The sequence below is a fragment of the Chiloscyllium punctatum genome, chromosome 32 (assembly GCF_047496795.1).
Source record: "Chiloscyllium punctatum isolate Juve2018m chromosome 32, sChiPun1.3, whole genome shotgun sequence".
NCBI classification, from domain to species: Eukaryota; Metazoa; Chordata; class Chondrichthyes; order Orectolobiformes; family Hemiscylliidae; genus Chiloscyllium; species Chiloscyllium punctatum.
This window is the reverse complement of record NC_092770.1, coordinates 52,178,201-52,196,681: the sequence shown is the minus strand read 5'-3', so window position 1 is coordinate 52,196,681 and position 18,481 is coordinate 52,178,201. Positions and strand designations below refer to the sequence as shown.

Below are 18,481 nucleotides of genomic sequence, written 5' to 3'. Positions count from 1 at the left end.
CCCTATCCATGCCACTCATGATTTTATAAATCTCTACAAGGTCACCCTCAGTCTTCACTCCAAGGAAAAAAGCCCCAGCCTATCAACCTCTTCCAATAATTCAAACCCTACAGTCCCAGCAACATCCTTGTAAATCTTTTCTGCATCCTCTCAAGTTTATCAACATCCCTCCAGTAGAAGAGCAACCAGAATTGTATACAGTATTCCAAAATACCCTTACTTATGTTCTGTACAGCTGCAACATGATGTCCCAACTCCTGTACTCAGTGTTCTGACCAGTGAAGACAAGTGTGCCAAACTGTCACGCTGTCTACCTCTGACACCACGCTGTCTACCTCTGACACCACACTGTCTACCTCTGACTTCACTTTCAAGGAAGTATGCACCTGCAACCCTCAGTCTCTTTGTTCAGCAACACTGCCCATTAACTGTATATGTCCTGCCCTGGTTTGCCTTAGCAAAATGCAGCATCTCACATTTTATCTACATTAAACGGTATCTGCCACTTCTTGCCCATCTGATCAAAGTCCTGTTGTACTCTGAGATAATCTTCAGAATCCACTGCACCACCTATTTTGGTGTCATAGAATCCCTAGTGTGGATCCAAAGAGTATCTCATCAGACCCATTCCCCTATGCTATTATTTTACATTTCTCCTGACTAATGCACCTAACCTACATATCCCTGAACGCTATGGGCAATTTAACATGGCCAATTCACCTAACCTGCACAACTTTGGTCTGTGGGAGGAAACTAGAGCACCCAGAGGAAACCCACACAGACATGGGCAAAATGTGCAAACTCCACACGGACATTGGCCCAAGGCTGGAATTGAATTTGGGTCTCTGGCACTGTGATGCTGCAGTGCTAACCACTGAGTCACCTTGCCTCATCTGCAAACTTACTAACCCTACCTCTTATATTTACGTCCAAATCTCTCTCATTCTCTTTACTTCTTTACTTTCCTCAGTCTCCTGCCCTTTAGCCAACCCCACATCTTAACAATGCAAAATAGTTTTCCTTTAAAGAAAGTAAAATTTAAAATGGATATTTGAACCAAATGATGTTCCATCCGGAAGATTGAATGCAAATATTAAAATATCTTGTATTTGATCTGAGTGCTAATTTAAATGAACTGAATTATCTTCTATTTTACATTTACTGTATAATATTTTTCATCTTCGTAAGTTTTATACCTATGGTTTAGGACCTTTTGATTGTTCTCCCCCATCCAACTTCAAAGTATTAACAGGAACAGATATAGTAGATAAGAGAATACCCTGTTTCCACTGACTGGGGATTCTAGAATTTAAAGTTCATATTTGAGAATTAGGGCCAGGCATTCAAGAAATATGTTAGGAAGCATTTCTACATGCCAAGGGTGGTGAATGTTTGGAACTTTTCTTCCACAAATGGCAGTGAATCCTGGATCAGTTGTTAACTTTAAATGTGCAGTATATAATTTTTTAAGTAAAGGTATTAAGGGATATGGGCCAAAGGCAAGTATACGGAGTGCACCCACAGTTCTGTCATGATCGCATTGAATGGTAGAACAGGCACAAGAACCAAATACCCTACTCCTGTTGCATGTTCCTATCTATCTCATGGGCTCTCTCAGCATTGTGTTCACCTGTTAAGTAAATAAAGTTGCATATCTTCTTCTATTCTAAGTAGAAGCTTTTTTGCAGTGTTTATTGCTGTTTTTGTGGGCTCAAACTTCCTGACATTGATCTCCAGTTGCCTTTCACTAACTTGAATTAATTTGTCATCCTCATCAATATACAGTTTGAAATAATGTTCATGATTGCCATTTTGCTATGTAAGTTATTTTCTCTCTTCATACTTATACATAAGATCACTTGTCAATTGTTTTCTTTCCCTGCTGGAAAATCCAGATTTCTTCTGTGTCTCCTCAGCGCAATGATCTGATGACAGAATTGCTTCTCTTATTCTTATCTGTGCTGTCTCCAGGGCAGCTGTATCTTGGTCCTCGACTGGACACAATAGGCCTGGCATTGTTTGACCAGAGAGCTGTGCACAAACTTTAAATTTCTATGCACCTGTTCAGAACGTGTAGTTTAAATGGATGTTGTCCTCCAACTTGAGCTGTACTTCGCATTCATGTTGTTTAATTATATTTGCTTAATTGATTTCTATTCCAAGTTGATCAGATATGTTTTTTTTAGAAGAAATTTAAATGATTTGGATTAGCCATCTGCTTTATAGAGTAGAAGCACTGTCATTTTAATGTACTACTGTCAGTTTGCAGATGGTGTATACTTGGTGTTGCTTATGGGACTTCTTGAAGATTACTTTGTTCCTCTCTACAACTTCTATCTGACACCAGAAAGTTTTGAACAGAAGGTCAGTACTATGAGTACAGTATAGTCAACTCTTGTTCAATCAGCTGCATTTGCAATTTGTGAGCTTTTATTAATTTAGCAAGGTAATAAAACTAGCAGGCATTGGTTACTTATGATCCATTGGGTCAGCACATTAATCCTGGTATGCTGTGAAAATTGTAATGTTCAAGTTTGATGACCTTTGACCTAGAAGGGGGAATGAGGTCAATCTGTAAATCCTGTTAAGAATTTGTAGCAATTGTAAAAATATCTTTTATTTTTTGGTAATAAATAAGCGTCCATGTCACCTGATGACCTTAAGTCAAGAAGCAGTATCAGTCGAAAGGAAACTTTGGTGGTTCAGGCTCTACCTGAATCATGCTGTGACCAGGATCCTGGCAAATCGCATAACTAGGGCTATAGGTAGGGCTTTAAGCTAAATTTGAGTGTGGGTTTGGTCATTTACCTAGAAAAAATTAAAGTGGATTGAACATTCAGAAGAGGTTATTAAAGTTTCCAGAACAATTAATAGGACAGAGAATATCGAAAGAGTAAGGGATCTAACTTTAAATTAATAAGGAGCCGATATGAGAAGGGGGCTGAAGGTGTTGCACCAGAATGCACACAGTACATGAAACAAGGTTAATGAGTGTAGCATGGATTGTAATTGACAGGTCTGATGTGGGTATCACAGAGACATGGCTGCAAGGGGTTTAGCAGTGGGAACAAAATATTCAATGATACACATGAAATCAAAAGGACCAGCAGATAGGCAGATGGGGGGAGGGTTGCCTTGTAAGTAAGAAATGAGATTATGTCAATAGCAAGAAATGATATAGAGTCAGATGGCGTAAAATCTGCATGAGGTACAGTTGAGGAACTGCAAAGGAAATAAAGACCCTTATGGGCCTTATCGCAATAGTCGGGATGTGGGGCAGAAACGAAACCAGGAGATAGAAAAGGCATGTAAGGAAATCACTTACAATAATCATGGGGGACTTCAATGTGCAGGTGGACTGTGAAAATTAATTTGGTAGCAGATCCTGAGAAAAGGTATTTGTGGAATGCCTATAAGATGGTGTTTTTGAAGTAGGTTGTCGTAGAGTCCATTAGGAAACAGACAATTCTGCATTTGGTGATGTGCCAGTGAGGCAGACTTGATTAGGGAGCTAAAGATAAAGGAACCCTTAAGAGGCGGTCGTCATAATATAGTAGTGTTCACCCTGCAGTTTGAGAGGGAGAAGGTGGAAGTGCATTTGTGGGGTGAATAAACGAGGTGACTACTAATGAGACTATAGCATTTCGTGTATGGAGCTAGGAGACTAAGGGTGCCCAAGCTTCACTTCACAGACTCTTGCAAGCATGAGGCGAAGACCCTAATCATCGACGATCTTACCTGAAATCACTAGCTGGTGATGAAAGGATAGGGCAATATCCCTGTTGGCTGGTATGCACGACTAAGATGACCATTGATCTTAACAGCTTGTCAAAAGTCACTGATGCAAAGCAATAATCCACATTGTCACTTGGCACCTTCATGTGTGCCTTTTATGGCAGAACCTGCCTCTCAAGGATTGACTTTCACAGTCATCAATAAAAGAATACCAAATGTAGACATCCCCATCTAAATGGATTACTGTTGCATGTTTATTGTTTTATAAATCAAAGAGTGTCATTGCACACGGGGACCCTAACAGTAAGTGATAAGAATTGTATGTTCACGAATGGAAAGGTTTCTGAATTGAAATTTATATATTTCATATGAGGTTCAATTTAAAATAATGTGTCTGTTTAAGTTGACTAAATTTAATGTTTATGCAACAATTTCAGCTTTCCAACTTTTAAAAAAAAACCTGCTTTGTAAGTTACGTGTTGAGATCTAATTGATGGAAAAGTACATTTCTTTGCCTAGGTAATCCACAAATCCATTGTGGAGTCATGAAGGTCCTGATTCAGGATATCACTGCTGCACTAAGAGCAAAACCTATCTTCATCAGTATTGCAGTTGTGTAAAGGAATCTTTTGAATCAATAAAAACACAACCTCAGAGCAAAAAGATGATGAATTTGCTGTAGAGTAGGGTTGATGAGTTAATGGGATAACATTAATAAGCATTGTATTTATTTTATAACAAGTTTTTTAAAAGGCTAGAATAGTACAGTGAGTAAATTACAGAAGTTTTTAATGTTTTTGGATTTTTAAAATATTCTTGACTCTAAGGTTTTCAGTCCTTGCATCTTAGATTACTGTCTGTTACATGAGTTCCAACTTTCTCCCCTGCTGAGTGTGTCTTCATTTGCTTTAGATCTTTATAAAAGGTTTAGTAATATTCCTGGGATAACAATTGAATAATGAAAACCCTGGCCTGTCAGTTAAGTATCCTGTGATTAATGCCTGTGTTTAAAAAAAATCAGTTGATCTTGAGCATTGTAAAATATTTGGATTAAACACATTAAAGATTGGAATAGGTGTCTGCAATATGCAAGGACATTTCTTTGGAGTTTTTGATAATTTCAAACCTTCCTGAAAAACAATATAAAATAACAATCGCAATGATTTAAACTGACTTGTGGAAATTGGAATTTGTACTTAATGTGATTCAAATAGCTCTGAACTGAAATATTCACTGGTATTTAAATCCATTGGTTTAATGGGGCTTCCACACTTCCTTAAAACTGTCTGCAAGTTGTGGCATTGTGTGGAAGATGAGTGACTGAAGTTGTGCAGTGCTGAAAAGCATTGGAGATGGTGCATACATTGTAGGGTTTGGAACTTAGATGATCCTACTCTTACATGGAATGCTGTATTCTAGTTGGTGGGCTGAGCTTTGAATGGAGCAATATAGAATAGAGTAGATTTGACTGGTGAATGATACAGTGAACAGCAGTTATTTTCTTGCAATTTACTTTTTTGGTGGACTAAACCTTTGATGTCATGAAGTGATTGTATTAACTGTTTGTTTTTCTGTAGGCTCACAATGTAGCATTTTCCTTTGAGCTTATGCAGGATGGCGGACTTAAGAAACCAAAGGCTCGCCCAGAAGGTATCTTTTGAATTTCAAATATATAATCTTGACTACGGTGGTTCAGATTTATTACCAACTGTATTGCTTATACCAATTATAAGCAACTCTTTAGTATTTGGAACCATAAAATATAATTTCAGGCCAGTATTAAATTGCTGTAGAAATAGAAAATAATCGAATTTGACTCTAGTTACTGTTTGTCAAATTTCAAGGTTGAATTGTACATTGGTTCAGGTACTCATTAGAGCATACTGTATGGCTAGATTTAACATAACATAAGAAAGGGGAACAGCAGTAGGTCATTCAGCTCTTCAGGTTTGCCCCACATTCAACAAGGTCATGGCTGATCTGTCCCAGGTCTGAATTTCTCTTGCCAGCTCGCCATAACCCTCGAATCAAAAGGTATCTATCTCCTCTTTGAATACTTTCAGTGATCTAGCCTCCACGGCTCTGTGGGGTAACGAATTCCAGACATTCTGGGAGAGGGCATTCCTTTGCCTCCTAGTTTTACATGTGTGTCATCTTATTCTGTAACTATGCCTTCTAGTTTGGGATTCCCCCACTGGTCTACAATTTCTCAATATCTAACATGTTAAGCCCCCTCAAAATCATTTCAGTGAAATTACCCCTCAGTCTTTTAAAATTTAATGAATAAAGTCCTAACCAGTTTAGCCATTCTTGATAAATCAACCTATGGAATATCTTTTGAACTGCCAGTTCATCCTTTCTTAAAGGGAATGAAAACTGTGCAAAGTACTCTCCAAGTGTGGCCTCACCAACGCCATGTACAATTGTAACAAGGTTGCTCTATCTTCCAGTCCTAGCACGAGAGGCCATAATTGCATATGCCACCTTGCTGTGCCTGCATCTTTTCTGTTTCATGCGCAAGACCACCAAGATTCCTCTGTATATTTGTTTGGAGTCACTCTCCATTTAAGTAATAGTCTGTGCTTTGATGCTTCCTAGCAAAGTGCATATCACTTTCTGATATCAAACTCCATCTGCCAAATTTTTGTCTACTTACTCAACTTAAGTAGATTCCTTATGTCTTCATCATAATGTACACTCTCTCTCCTATTTTTATATCAGCAGCAAATTTGGATAAATCACACTCTGCCCCCTCCTCAAAGTTACTAATATAGGTAGCAAATAATAATGGCACTCCAGAAGTTATGTATTTCCAACCTGAAAGATCATTGATCCTAACTGTTTGTCTTCTGCATTAACCAATCCTTAATCCATGCTAATACATTATCCTCAATAACATTAGCTCTTATCCTGTGCAATAAACTTTATGTGGCATCTTATCAAATGGCTTCTGGAAATCCAAAATCACTATATCTATCAGTTCCTCTTTATCAACTGTGCTTGTTATATCCTCAAAGAACACTTAGATTTCTCAAATGTAATTTTTCTTAGACCAAACTTTGTTGATTGTATTGAGCTTCCTAAATTCTTGCTGTTTCTTCCTTCATAATTGACTCTAGTATTTACCCAGTGAATGATTTAATCTAATTGGTATATAGCATCCTGCTTTTTTTTCTCTCTCCCTTCTTAAACAGGTGCTTCACATTAGCAATCTCCCAATCTACTGGAACTCTTCTAGTATTCAGTAAGTTTTGGCTGTTTGACCAATGCCTGCATTATCCCTACAGCTACTTTAAAACCCTTGAATGCAGGCTATCAGGTCCTGGCAACTTGTCTGTCTTTTGTCCCGTTAGTTTGATAAATGTTTCTTACCTTCTGTTAGAGACCATTACAGGATCTTTCCTCTCTTTAGTGCTTTGCTTACCTGTTATCTTTGGAATGTTCATAGTGTCTTCCACCATGAAGACCAGTGCAAAGTATTGGTTTCAATTATTTGCTGTTTTCCTGTTCCCCATTATTAATACCCCAGTTATATCCTCAAAAGGTCCCATGTTTACCTTTTTTTAAAATGTTCCTGAAGAAGTTCTTGCTGATTTGTTTTTATATTTATTGCCAATTTACTTTCATAATCACTTTTTTTTCTATTAGCCTTTTAGCCATCTGGTTCTTAAAATAGTTGCAAAGTCCTAGCATGCCACTAGTTTTCATCATTTTATATGTCTTAGTTTTTATTGGATAGTCTCCTTGACTATCTTTGTTAACCAACTTAACGTCCAACTTAAGAATGAAATGCCAAAAAGGATGTATTAATATTAATTTAATGATTGATATACAAACATTTCCTCATATTTAGGAACAGTGCCCTGTTCATTTGCATAGAAATTGAATAGCGAACTGACTTAAGAATGGAACCCATTCTCAATGGGGGGGGGGGGGGGATGTCTGTAATTTCCATTGTTCAGTTTGTGAAAACTGATTTGAGATTTGAGTTGCTTTCCCTCAAGCTGAATTTCAAATTCAATCATGTTGTGATTGCTACCACCCAGAGGATTGTTATGTATAGGATCTTTTATAAATCTCATGAAGTACTAGATTTAAAATGTCCTGTTCACAGGTAGGTTTCAACGTACTGCTTTATGAAGCAATTTCTGATGCACTCTACAATTTAATTTTCCATGTTACCTTTGCCCATCTGATTTGTGCACAATATGCATATTAAAGTTGCCCATGTCAATTATAATGCTCTTACATGCCTTCACTATTTCCTGATTTATATTTTATCCCTCTATGAGGCAACTGATTGGGGGCTATGGATGATTACTACCTAAGATTATGTCCCCTTGCACTCCCTTATTTCCACCCAAGCATCATTGCACCCAAATGACTACTCATCACTGCATTGGTAGTATCTTTTATTAACAAAGCTGTCTCTGACTCTTATGCCACCTGATAATTATATGTTCACGTTGCATAAAAGTTATAAACTGAATGTCTTATACATTTTTGGCAGCAGGTTCCTTGCTGGTTTTATCTTGGTGACTGTGCTGGTGACACTAAACCTTTTGCCTTTTCTGGAGGCAAAAGCTCACTCTTTGCACCTGAAGTTACACTCCAGAGATGTGAGATGAAATTAAGTAGGATGAGTTAGAACTGCATTCTCCAGGACTTTTGAGCGTTGCTATGGTATGCCAAGCCATGAGCCTGTGATCTTCCCTTTCCAGTTCACTTTCCCTCTTTGCCTTTAATTGTTTTCTTGTGAAATTGCTAATTTTTGTTAGAACGTTCACAGTGAATGTGTTGCATATTCTCTTGTCAGATATTGTAAACCTGGACTTGAAGTCAACGCTGAGAGTGCTTTACAATCTATTCACAAAATACAAGAATGTGGAGTAATTGTTGGAATAATCAAGACATTCTGGGAGAAACATCACTGAGCAGTTACCAGGAATGCCTCCCATATACCTGTGCCTTGCCAAGTTGAAATCACAGTATTAGTTTGTTTGGATTTTTTAAATAAGAAAGTTCCTAGTTTGTAATTTGCTTTTATACTTATAAGACTCTTTCCTCCAGATACATTTCTTCCTTCTCTTAAAACCATTTTGTTATTTAACTAAATGTCCACACCTTGTCTGAAGTGCTACGGTTACAATATTGTCTGTTATAGAGTCAGTGAAACCTGACCATTTTATTTCCTGTGTTTTCTTTTATGCGGTATTGTAGTATGAATTTTGTTACACCATGCATGTTATCTGACTCTTTCTCACCAGGTTATATTGAGGATAGAGTATATCATTTGTTTGCCTTGAAACTTCTTGAGGATTGAGCAGTGTTTCACCTTTCAATGCACAGAACTCGTTCCTAGAATATACAGTGATGTCTGTATGGGAGGATACTGGTTAGAAACGGAGAATGCTTTGCAATTGTACAACAATTATTGACTTTAAAAAGTGGCAGGTGGAAGTCATCACTTACGCTGCAATACTGTTATCTTCACTCTTGTAGTGCAGTCGTAGGTTCCCTACCTTGGAGCCAGGAGACCCAAGTTCAAGTCTCATCTGTTCCAGCATTGTGCAGTAACATCTGTAAATAGGTTGATTAGAAAATAGTAACTGTTTCCTTCAAATGACCCTAGAGGTGCAATGGTAGTGTCCCTTCCTCTGAACCAAAAGTTTGGGTTCAAGTCCCACCTGATCCAAAAGTATGTACTAGCATTTCTGAACAGGTTGTTTAGAAAATATATTATTTTCTTCAGGGGCTTTTGTGTGTAGTGGTAGTCTCCTGACCTCTGAGCCTCATTAGTTCAAATCCCATCTGCTCCAGAGGTGTGTAATAACATCTCTGAACAGGTTGATTAACTAATATCTATTTTCTTCAAGTAATCATGACGCAACTTCTTCGTTTATATGAAAATTATCCTATATATTTACTCCCACGACTTCATCAGTTGAAATAGACAATAGGTGCAGGAGTAGGCCATTCAGCCCTTCGAGCCTGCACCACCATTCAATATGATCATGGCTGATCATTCCTAATCAGTATCCTCTTCCTGCCTTATCTCCATAACCCTTGATTCCACTATCATTGAGAGCTCTATCCAACTCTTTCTTAAATGAATCCAGAGACTGGGCCTCCATTGCCCTCTGGAGCAGAACATTCCACACAGCCACCACTCTCTGGGTGAAGAAGTTTCTCCTCATCTCTGTCCTAAATGATCTACCCCGTATTTTTAAGCTGTGTCCTCTGGTTCGGCACTCACCCATCAGCGGAAACATGTTTTTGCTGCCAGAGTGTCCAATCCTTTCATAATCTTATATGTCTCAATCAGATCCCTTCTCAGTCTTTTAAACTCAAGGGTATACAAGCCCAGTCGCTTCAGTCTTTCAGTGTAAGGTAATCCCGCCATTCCGGGAATTGACCTCGTGAACCTACGCTTCACTCCCTCAATAGCCAGAATGTCTTTCCTCAAATTTGGAGACCAGGACTGCACACAGTACTCCAGGTGTGGTCTCACCAGGGCCCTGTACAGCTGCAGAAGCACCTCTTTGCTTCTATACTCAATTCCTCTTGTTATGAAGGCCAGCATGCTATTAGCCTTCTTCACTACCTGCTGTACCTGCATGCTTGCCTTCATTGACTGGTGTACAAGAACACCCAGATCTCTTTATACTGCCCCTTTCCTAAATTGATTCCATTGAGGTAGTAATCTGCCTTCCTGTTCTTGCCACCAAAGTGGATAACCATACATTTATCCACATTAAACTGTATCTGCCATGCATCTGCCCACTCATCTATCTTGTCCAGGTCACCCTGTAATCTCCTAACATCCTCATCACATTTCACCCTACCACCCAGCTTTGTATCATCAGCAAATTTGCTAATGTTATTGCTGATACCATCTTCTATATCATTAACATATATTGTAAAAAGCTGCGGTCCCAGCACTGATCCCTGCAGTACCCCACTGGTCATTGCCTGCCATTCCGAAATGGAGCCATTTATCACTACCCTTTGTTTCCTATCAGCCAACCAATTTTCAATCCAATCTAGTACTTTGCCCCCAATACCATGCGCCCTAATTTTACTCACTAACCTCCTGTGTGGGACTTTATCAAAAGCTTTCTGAAAGTCCAGGTACACTCCATCTACTGGATCTCCCTTGTCTATCTTCAGAGTTACATCCTCAAAAAATTCAAGAAGATTAGTCAAGCATGATTTCCCCTTCATAAATCCATGCTGACTCTGTCCTATCCTGTGAAGTAAATGAAGTAAATAATGCAGTTATTGTATTGTTCATGTGCTATGCCATATTTTATCATAATCCACTTGACTTCTTAAAGCCAAGAGAGTAGATTTCTACTTTCTTTTAAGGGTTTACCAATGACACTGAGAGATGCAAATGTCTTGCACTTTTCTCCTGGGCTCAAATGTCTCAGTGCAGCTGAGATTGAGAAATCAGTGAAGCAGCAACTTTCATCTCTTTACAATGCTACAGCCTCACTGCAAGCAGTGATTCATCATTGTTGGACTACTACACTGAGAGATTAAGTCAGTACTATTTATGTCATAAAATAATTCTCATAAATTTGTAACAGGCTTTACAAAGATAAGAGTTTCTTCTGCTTTTGTAATCTGTCTCAAATTCTTAGGAAAATGATGGCCACAACAACAAAGGAGGGGGAAGTGACTGAACATAATGTTCTGAGGAGAGAGTGACAAGTCGTTGGGTTGAAAAGCTGTCATCAAAATTAATGGAAGAAAATAATACAGTGAAAATACTGACTTCCTTGAAGGAATTTTCTTTCTTTAAATGATCAGAATTCATTATTTGTATGGATCCCAGAAAATGTTCTAGGATTTTACTGCAGTGTTCTAAATTACAATACTTAATATTTAATGTATGTTTTGACAATGGGTAATTAAGTAGAGGCACAGAAAAAGCTGGGTTAAATATACTTAGATAACTTATATAACAATACAAAACGGTTAACCATGAACTAATTATGTATCAGTACACAGCTGGTTGACTACTTGAATTCTGTATTTTGACAATTCTGTATTTTTTTCTTTGGTGTTTAATACTGTTAAAGAAAATCAAAATATTAGGCTGGAGATTGAAATATTAATGAATCCTTCAACCAAATGGTGGCACTGTAATACAAATACACTGTAAAGCACAAGTGAGCCTTTACAATATGACTGAAACATTTCTGCTTTGAAACATCTGTCACTTTGCAGACTACTGAATATTAGGGTGCTGGGGGTGTCTGGAGGCAAAGTTCCTTCTTTTGCCAGAAATGTTTTGAAAGCTGTTTTATAATTGGAAAATGAGGACGGCTTAGTGCAACATATTTGAGATGACTGATTCATCATGTTAAAATTGATAATTTTAATGGAGCAAAGTTAACCTGAGTACAGATTGAGAATTCTTGGATAAAATTGTTGATGGGAGAAATCTCCCTCTGTTGGAGCACAATCATGTTACCCACTCACCCAGGGCCTGCATAAGGACAGTTTAACCTGTGTAATTGGGCTTTGATCTAGAAGATTCACAGTTCTCCTTTGCTGAGTCATAATCCAGGGTGCAAGTAACTGCTTTCAGAGGTCTAGTCTCAGTGCTTATTTCTCACCTACTTTATTCACCCTCTCACAAGAGTGGCACTGAAGTGGAAGAACGTGTCAGATTCAATCCTTATAAACTGCAAGTGAAATGTAGAGCCTTCAAATTGTGTCAGTGCATGGCAACCTTGCAAAGCAAGCTCCTTAATGGTACAGGAGTTCAGAAAACATTGCATATTGTAGGAACAGTTCTGTTTTTCTGTATTTTTTTAATATACTTGGTTATATCATAAACTGTTTTCTATTGTTAGATTCCAATCTACAATTATAATTGAGACATGAACAAGATAGTGAACTACATGTACCATAACTGGCACTTGAGCATTGGAAAAAATGTTTGCACACAGTTGGGTTTTTTCTGATATTTGCCTTGCACACAGTTATTTGTTTTGCCATCGTGACAATTTATAAATTCTTACTATCTTTTGTATAATCTTTTACTATTTATCAAACCAGCAAGTTTATAGGTATTTTCTTAGTGCATAATATCATCAATTACGGTGCTAGTTAGGTGTAACCAGAGGCCAGTATGGTTATAACTTGCAGTGTCAATTTACTTGAAAATTGTTTCTTTTAATAGAAAAGTATACTATTAGCTGCAATTCCTCATAAACTGGAGATAGGTTTACAGTGATGCAATCACTGACTAGTGTTACTTGAACAATCATACACATGCACCTGTAAGTTCCTTTTGCACTGATTACCTTAATAGTGTGATTTTCTTCTAGCACTTTAGAAGAGTATAAATATGATTCAATGTTATCAGTTTTCTTATTTTGTATGTCATCTGAGTTATATTTACTGTAAGTAAGGTACAAGACACCAGCACATTTCCATCTGGTATATCAATCTTCGCAATCTCATAAAAAAGCCCATATCCAACTTTGCATAATGCCCTACTAGTGCATCTCCCTGAACTTGCTGATCTACATTGATTCCTGGTCACCTAATGTCTCCAGTTTAACTACTTCCTCCTTTTATTTAAATCCCTCTATGGCCATTTCATTCCATAGCTTTGTAGCCTCCTAAAGTGCTTCTTCAGGCTCCTCTTCCCATTGAGCCCTCCAGTCTTTCAAATTTGATCTTTCATGCATTTTCCCTTCCCTATCTTTCACTTTTGCACTATGCCTGCTTTCAACGGTTTGGAATTCCCATTTTACATCCCATGTAACCTCTGTTAATGCTTTCTGTTGACAAAACCTTGTTCTCCTGTTGCGTCATCACCGGAGAGATAAGCTAGAGGAGGGTGGGGGTGGGGAGAAAGTAGCATAGAGTACCTGGGAGTTGCAGTGGGAGAGGGACTCCCTGAGATTCTTGTAGAGAGAGGAGGAAAACTTCTTCAAGGCAGGCATCCTTGCAAGACGATTCGCAGTAGGGTTAAAATCAACGAGGTAAAAACAGTGACTGCAGATGCTGGAAACCAGATTCTGGATTAGTGGTGCTGGAAGAGCACAGCAGTTCAGGTAGCATCCAAGTAGCTTCGAAATCGACGTTTCTGGCAAAAGCCTTTCATCAGGAATAAAGGCAGTGAGCCTGAAGCGTGGAGAGATAAGCTAGAGGAGGGTGGGGTTGGGGAGAAAGTAGCATAGAGTACTCCACGCTTCAGGCTCACTGCCTTTATTCCTGATGAAGGGCTTTTGCCCGAAATGTCGATTTCGAAGCTACTTGGATGCTGCTTGAACTGCTGTGCTCTTCCAGCACCACTAATCCAGATTCTTGTTGATTGCACCTACTTCTGCCTGTCCTCCAGGCTGCGTTTTCCCTGGGGTGATGTGTAATATAAGGACATACATCCAGATTATGCTTCTGACTTAATTGACAAGACATCAGAATGGATCAAGCTACCATGTTGTTTATCTATTCCTAATATATAAGAACAAGATCACTGTTACCTGAATTAATCTGATTCATGTTCATGTAGCTGTGACATGACTGAATTTCTACAGAATATCCTCTGCAATAAATATAGTTAAGTATTGACTTATGTACAATATGTTCTTTAGGAATATTGAGATTGCAAATCTCACTGATTCTTGGCAATTTAATTTTAATCTTAAAATAATTAGTTACAATTGTATGCTGCACCTTTTTGACACTTGGAACTGGCTGATATTGAAAGTTGCAGTTAAGTGAGGCTCAAGAATCTGATTTTAAAGTTAAACCAAGTTTTGATTTTTTTTAAATGTTCAGAAACATTGAATATTTACATTTTCTTCACTCTACTGCATTGGGTAGTGTCAGTTCTAATACGCTCTCCAAGAAAAAAAACAGGTTAGTTTTTAAAATATTTTAAGATTAAACACATTATATTCCATGTTAATAGAATATTAGATGTGTGGAACTCAAATTGAGTACTTCTTACTGAACAAGAGAATGTGAACAATAACCTTGACTACAGCTTGGACTCTTATTCCTAGCAGCATATTTAAATCTGTTTCTTGTAAAGGTGATGTATTCTGGAGCACCTATCAGATTGCAAAGGTGCATTTTACAGCTCCCTTTACAAATTTTGCAAAGGTACTATGCATGTAGACAGCGTTCTGACAGTTGAGCTGCTTTATCCAGGCCTGTATGATGATTTCGTCGTGACAATTTTGACTTGAGTGAAGGAATTGGATTACTAGTTGACCTCATTAGGGATGAGGTGAAGCTGTATGGGACAAGATGTTAGCCCACTATTTAGAAAGTTCAGTTTTAGTTATGTAATAAATATAATTTATTTTAATTGATTTTGTTGGATGAATCCTCAATGCAATAAACATAGATATCATTATCATGAGCAGTCCAACAGGAATATTCTATAGATCAAACAGAAGGTTACATAGTATTGCAATACATTTTAAAGTATTTTATTGCCAATAATGCAATTCAGCTGAAGTTAGTGCTGCACCATTATAAATAAACATTATGGCACAAAAGTAACTGCAACTATAATTTGTGTTTAAAGCAGTTCAAAATCTGATGTCACAGAAAGATTGCTGTTTGATCACTGCTTTTGCCATCCCGCTCAGCATCCTTAGAGAGCATTTGTATAATGAATATTCAACGAAGCAATGTATTGTGGTAAACATCTCAATTTCCCATTCCTATTTTTGTGCTCTCATTGGGAGTCCATGTTCGATTATTTGTTCAAAATTAATTCAATGGCATACCAGGGTTAATCTTTGGTGAAGGAATGGGGTTGTCAAGATTATTCCCTCCCCGGATTTGGTTGCTTATTTTTGGTTGCTTGTTTGTCATTATAATGTAAATTGCAGCTAATATGGGATATCAACTTAATGTCCAAGTATTATACTTAAGCAATACAGGCACATGTCCAGCTGTTTTAAGAAGTTTATAGCAAATCTGTGAAAATAGCCCAACATAGTAACAGAATCTGAATTATAACCAGCAAAGTATTGCATAAAACCTCAAACTGATTCAAGTTATGATAGGAAGATATCAGGTTTTCACATGAGTGAAACAGGATAGTGCGGTGATTGGTCAGGGAACTGTACTTTCACCCTTAGCAGCTAGGTGTGAGTCTAAACCTGATTGAGTTTTGACAATTTCATTGTAGATGTCAGTTCATGGGATATAATTTGGTACTAAATAATCAGTCTTTCTCATGGACATGCATTGTGGAAAACATTGCTCCCCTATTGGGGTTTACTGCAGATTTCTGCAAAAGCATAATAAGAATTCAGAATGCAGTTAACCTGTTAGTTACTTTTATTGAGCGTAGTTATGATGCTGGAGTTTCTTACCTCAGTACAGACATGTCTCAACTCATATTATACCTGATGTATTTGAGAAGGAAAGAAATTCTCATTTATAGTGAAGTATCCAATAGAAGTGTTCATCTATTATTAGAAAAACGTGTTGCTCCAATCACAAGCTTTTAAGAACTTGAGAAATTATCTTGTCTTCATGCACTGTTAATGAATTGTCCTACTGTTAAAAGTTATTTCTTTATTTGATCTCCAAGGTCACTTAAAATGCAGTACTGAGTCAGTTACTAAGAGTATCAGAAACTATACTCCTGTGAAAGAATACAAGCGTCTTCTGTATGCATGGTTTGAGAAACATTAACCATTATTTATTCTAATAAATATGTTTGTTAGTGACCACGATGATATGTAGTTTTTGTTGCCTTATTAAAGTTTCACTGGTCTTGCAATTATCATAGCTGACAAAGCTGTAAGTACTACTATATTTAGAACATAGAACATAGAACATTACAGCGCAGTACAGGCCCTTCGGCCCTCGATGTTGCGCCGATCAAAGCCCACCTAACCTACACTAACCCACTATCCTCCATATACCTATCCAATGCCCGCTTAAATACCCATAAAGAGGGAGAGTCTACTACTGCTACTGGCAGGGCATTCCATGAACTTACGACTCGCTGAGTGAAGAACCTACCCCTAACATCAGTCCTATATCTACCCCCCCTTAATTTAAAGCTATGCCCCCTTGTAATAGCTGACTCCATACGTGGAAAAAGGTTCTCACTGTCAACCCTATCTAACCCCCTAATCACCTTGTACACCTCTATCAAGTCACCCCTAAACCTTCTTTTCTCTAATGAAAACAACCCCAAGTGCCTCAGCCTTTCCTCATAGGATCTTCCTACCATACCAGGCAACATCCTGGTAAACTTCCTCTGCACCCGTTCCAGTGCCTCCACATCCTTCCTATAGTATGGCGACCAAAACTGCACACAATATTCCAGATGCGGCCGCACCAGAGTCTTATACAACTGCAGCATGACCTCAAGACTCCGGAACTCAATTCCTCTACCAATAAAAGCCAGTACACCATATGCCGCCTTCACCGCACTATTTACCTGGGTGGCAACTTTCAGAGATCTGTGTACATGGACACCAAGATCCCTCTGCTCTTCCACACTACCAAGTATCCGACCATTAGCCCAGTACCCCATCTTTTTATTACTCTTACCAAAGTGAATCACCTCACACTTAGCTACATTGAACTCCATTTGCCACCTTTCTGCCCAGCTCTGCAGCTTCTCTATATCCCGCTGTAACTTGCCACATCCTTCCTCACTGTCTACAACTCCTCCGACTTTCGTATCATCCGCAAACTTGCTCACCCAACCTTCTAGCCCTTCCTCCAGGTCATTTATAAAAATGACAAACAGCAATGGTCCCAAAACAGATCCTTGCGGAACACCGCTAGTGACGGCACTCCAAGATGAACCTTTGCCATCAACTACTACCCTCTGTCTTCTTCCAGCCAGCCAATTCCTAATCCAAACCTCCAACTCGCCCTCAATGCCATATCTCTGTATTTTCTGCAGTAGCCTTTTTTTTGGAAATACATTTATTAGCAAATTTTTTAACTTTACAAACATACAAGATTATTGAAAAAAAGATCAATAACTAATATCAGTATAATAAAAAGAAAAAACCACAAATCACAATACAACTACTGTCTACTAACTACTAACCTACCCTATAATACAAAGCGAACCCGAACACTGTGCAAAGCAACACCAAAAAAAAGAAAAACAAAATCAAACCAAAAATACACAAAATACAGAACAGCTATGCTCAGTGCAAAGCCCCAAACAAAGGAACGGGAGCATTGTATATATACCCGTATTAACTTGGGAGACCCCCTCCAGGGCCCAGGGCTTGAAAAATCTAATCATCCTGGTTAAAGAAACGCCATAGTTAAGATAACTGACAATTCTATATCCAAATAACTCAGGTAGGGTTGCAATGTCTTATAAAATGGTCTGTTGTGTGTTGCACCATGTTCGTAAAAACGTCCAAGGGAATGTGCTCCATAATTAATTTCTGCCATCCCAGCAAGCCCAGCGGGTTCTCAGACACCCAGTTCATCAGAATATTCTTCTGTGCGCAGTATGCAAGAATATTAAATGGTTTCTTCCCATGCCCGTCTAAAGATGGTAAATTTAGTAGACCTTAGAGGAGAGATATCAGGTCTACTTTGATTTCAGTCCTCAATACCCTCTCTATCTCTCCCCCACAGCGCTCCAATAAACACGGAGCCTGTGGCATGTCCAGAAGCAATGGGTAAGAGTACCTACACTTATTTTACTTTTGGGGCATACTGAAGATGCCCCTTTTTTAAACTTCACCAGACGGTCTGGTGCTAGATG

General features: G+C 38.3%; 1 protein-coding gene across 4 annotated transcripts in view; it reads left to right on the top strand.

The window, feature by feature from the left end:
* Positions 1-13,818, top strand: part of parvb (parvin, beta) — a 73,585-nt gene extending 59,767 nt beyond the window's left edge. For 2 of the 4 annotated variants that reach the window (XM_072552374.1, XM_072552377.1), the window contains exons 11-13: positions 2,263-2,364; positions 5,313-5,385; positions 8,552-13,818. In XM_072552374.1, the coding sequence (XP_072408475.1) occupies positions 2,263-2,364; positions 5,313-5,385; positions 8,552-8,628 (252 nt within the window). In that variant the 3' untranslated portion in view covers positions 8,629-13,818. Of the gene's footprint in view, positions 1-2,262; positions 2,365-5,312; positions 5,386-6,929; positions 7,667-8,551 lie in introns of those variants that run through there. The other 2 variants (XM_072552376.1, XM_072552375.1) reach the window with 2 other exon arrangements.
* The last annotated feature ends 4,663 nt before the right edge of the window (positions 13,819-18,481 follow it).